This window comes from Elaeis guineensis, chromosome 1 (genome assembly GCF_000442705.2).
Source record: "Elaeis guineensis isolate ETL-2024a chromosome 1, EG11, whole genome shotgun sequence".
Taxonomy (NCBI): domain Eukaryota; kingdom Viridiplantae; phylum Streptophyta; class Magnoliopsida; order Arecales; family Arecaceae; genus Elaeis; species Elaeis guineensis.
This window is the reverse complement of record NC_025993.2, coordinates 29,192,983-29,196,517: the sequence shown is the minus strand read 5'-3', so window position 1 is coordinate 29,196,517 and position 3,535 is coordinate 29,192,983. Positions and strand designations below refer to the sequence as shown.

Sequence of the window (3,535 nt, the reverse complement as noted above, 5' to 3'; positions counted from 1 at the left end):
TCCAACTTGCTACAATATTTTGGGAGTTCAGAAACTTAAGTTTGCATACACTCCAACCTGATCTCATTAACTTTGAAGAGTACTTTCCATGAAGACGAGTCATGAACATCTTCAAAACTTTTCATTGAAGGAAATTGTCGATTCAAATTTCATTGAAGTGTTAAATTTTTTGGTGGAGGTCTTGTACAGAAGTATTGCCATAGATACATACACACAAACATATATATGTGTGCTTATATAGCTGGCACGTTAGACTTGCAGTGATGTCAGCTTGTTTTCTTCGAGATTTTTCTTCTCCCAATGATTAGGTTAACAAATCAAGGAAAATTTCCCTCAAAAAGACTAACTCAATGAAAACAGTAGTTTATTATATCTCTCCTGCTAATTTTTGTTAAGCAACTAGATGCAGTAATACTTAGCTGCTAAAGACACACTACTTGCATAGTTTGCTTGTAAACAAGGAATTCCATCATTCTAGTTTGTTCAAATAAAGTTATATATCTATGTATATTCATTGAATGTATCTAAGGCCAATACAATTAGATGAAAGTGGCTAATGGTACACTTAAACTATCGTGGATGAGTACTGCCCTTGTTCTTTTTTTGATTTGCAATGCTCTTGCTCTTAATTTCTTCATTACAATGCTCCTTGAGTTGCATGAGGATTTAAAACTTCCTCAACAACCTTGCATGACGGGAGGTTATGACTTTGGTCAAAGTGTATTGTGGAACAAGAAGGAATAGACTTGTGGAATTTCCACACCTAGCTTTTAAATCATAAGTGCTCGCATTCAAAGCCAGATCAAAGACATGACCATCACACAATAGAGGAAATTAAAGAGCATCATTATTATTCATTCACAATGACTTAGCTTCAATCTTTTACAAAACTTTGGCATCAGCATTGCATTGAGCCGTTTTCCATATTTATTCCAATTGTGGATGCCACTTGTGAACGTGCGGCCGGATGGTCTTCAAGTGCAAAAGCACTGCAGAAGTCTATGGAAAGCATGAATTATAACAAAAACTCCAATTCATGAACAAGTAGAAGGATTATTTAAAAGACCCTTTGGGAAATGTACATTGAAGCTTGGAATTGGGAATCACGTGATGCCATTAACACAAACTACCCCTACCAAGTAAAAATATAGTGACAACCAAAATTTAGGCAGGGATCATAACAGTGGAAACTAGTGATCGACTTTGTTCTAACATAGAGGTGATCTCTGTGGAATCCCTTTCCTCCTGTTCATGTTTCCAGCCATGTCCTCATCAGACACTCTACTAGCCGACCTTGAGAAAAGATTGAGTCCAGTCCGCCTCTTCCGAACGAAGTTGGTGCATAGCATGCTCACATTCTCCGAGTCTGATGAACCCATGGGCTCATAACCTTCCAACACAGTTGAGTGTGTCGTCTCATTAGTCTCATATTCTCCAAATTGCACATCATGGGGTATGATGAAGTCTGGACTCAATTGCAGTGACTCACATTTCCTCAAGCATGATGAAAGATCCTTCTTCTGTCTCAATATATAATCCACCTACAAAGTAGCCATTTCAACACGTTCAGACGGATTTGCTTGCATGTCTCACAAGAGTTATATATAGAATATGAAAACTGATTAATATCATGTATGTATGTTAATAAAACCTATATAAATATATATTTGTCTAAAGGAGTTGGAAACATGCAAGAGAGAGAACTTTTTTTATGATATTTTACACAATTCCGCAACGTTGCTTACCTTACACTCAAGGGAGCAATGTATATAAGGTTCTTGGAGGATCCTATCACAAGAGCTGCAGAAGTTTCCTGAGCCCTTGCATTGCCTGCTTTGCGGTCTCTTCTTAATGAAGATCACTTTAGAGCTATTAATTGTATAAGACTAGAAGCCAGGAGATAGAAAAAAGGAAGAAGAAGAAGAAGAAGCAAATCAGCAAATTATCATCTATCAGTTATATCATGACTTAATTTGTCATATTTTCTAAAGTTTAAGCATCCCAACCTGAACATTGGAGCAGTCGATGAGCTTCTCAAGGTCTTGCAACCGAAGAACATCATGGTAGACGTAGCGCCGGACCTGCACGAGCCTGTGGCAGCGGTGCGAGGGCAGGCAGTGGGGGCAGATGGCAGTGCAACAATCCAAGCAGCAAATGTTCTTCTCATTCTTTCTCGCACCCTCATGCACCGAACAACCCACGAAGAACCTTTGCGTGTCGAGAGCCTCCAACCATGCTGGCTTCCGAATTGCCTAAACAACATGGAAGAATTGGAAGCATTGATCATTACAACTCGACTGCAAGCATCAACTAGAATTGAGCCTAATTAAAGAGAGAAGAAGGCTAACCATGACACAGAGATCGAGTATAGATAACAAGGAAGCCAAAGGAATCTTGGATGAAGTATAAGGTTTGATGGTGGAGAAGAAGAAAGAAGAATGTAGAAGGGGATGAGGCAAGTGAGTTGAAGGGGTATTTATGAAGGATCACAGGAGAGCATGGGGGATATATTAATAACTTTGGCGAGCAACACAACATTTTGTCAAGGGTAGGGGGTCTTTGGTGGGGTGGGCAATAAAGAAAGAAAGATATGAGGAGAACGTGGGGGCTGTTTCCGTGTCTCCCATGGCCTGCCATTAACTAAGCCCAGCTCTCCTTGGCTCGAGAGCTCCACCACCTAAACTAATCCATGTGAGGGAGCTGCCCGAGGAGTTTCTTGATTCTTTCTCTCTAGCCATTTGTGGGACAGAGCGTGGGGCTTTTTGGGGTCACTAAGTCGCCGAGTCAAGACATTGTCTTGGACTTTGACACGTCAAAAAATTTCAGTTGTTCTACCTAGGAAAAAATGGAAGCTACCAATGGGGACCATAATAATGGCCCCCCTTGCCATGCCCTTGGGCAGGTCCTGTACAAGGTTTAATGCCTCTTGTGCAAGGAAGTACAGGCAGAGAAGCGTAAGAGTCCTGCATGCATAAATGGCTATTTGACTAGTAAGTGACGAGCTAATTAGTTTGGCAGTTTGGTTGCAATTTAAGTGTGAGAAGCGGCCAAAGTGAGTTCCACAGAGTGAGTTGTTTAAATTTGAGCTTCAATTGACCAGTTCAGCTGAATTAACCACTGTTTTTGAATTGCAGAAAGAAAATGCTTAGTCTTCAGATGATTTTTGGTGTTCAACTTGTGATTTTTTTTCATAAACCATCGAGGATAAAGTTGATATTTTGATCCTTTATAAATTAATAACAAAGCTATTGAACTGTAATGTATGTTGCTGAAAAACCAAGTTTTATTTTAATTTTAAGGAGATATTTCAACAAATATAGCGGCATTTAGTGTGAAACAGCTAGTGACCGGACAAGGCATGCAGATTTACGTATATTGTGGAACGACTAGTGATTGGATACTGCATATATAGAATAACTGTGATTAGATGGGTAGGATGGCACCTTTCTGGTTTTGGTGTTGCTTTTTAAGCCAAACATCTCGAGTACCTCGAATAGGAGAGAACATGGACCCTTCAGTAAAACATCTATTGGTT

The 3,535-nt window shown here is 39.7% G+C and overlaps 1 protein-coding gene across 1 annotated transcript; it reads right to left on the bottom strand.

Annotated features, from left to right (window-relative positions):
• Window positions 1-905: 905 nt before the first annotated feature.
• Window positions 906-2,484, bottom strand: LOC105032291 (protein RGF1 INDUCIBLE TRANSCRIPTION FACTOR 1-like). The gene is made up of 4 exons (XM_019846235.3): window positions 2,349-2,484; window positions 2,007-2,252; window positions 1,746-1,886; window positions 906-1,541 (listed from the first exon to the last, which is right to left on the bottom strand). The coding sequence occupies exons 1-4, from the start codon at window positions 2,349-2,351 to the stop codon at window positions 1,209-1,211; spliced, it is 723 nt and encodes a 240-aa protein (XP_019701794.1). The 5' UTR covers window positions 2,352-2,484; the 3' UTR covers window positions 906-1,208.
• Window positions 2,485-3,535: the final 1,051 nt, after the last annotated feature.

What these genes read in the sequence shown, in the direction of transcription:
- LOC105032291 (XM_019846235.3), bottom strand. An exon ending in TCGACTGCTCCAATGTTCAG is followed by an intron (nt 1,887 to 2,006) that starts GTTGGGATGCTT and finishes CCTGGCTTCTAG; the next exon opens with TCTTATACAATTAATAGCTC. An exon ending in ATTGCTCCCTTGAGTGTAAG is followed by an intron (nt 1,542 to 1,745) that starts GTAAGCAACGTT and finishes GCTACTTTGTAG; the next exon opens with GTGGATTATATATTGAGACA.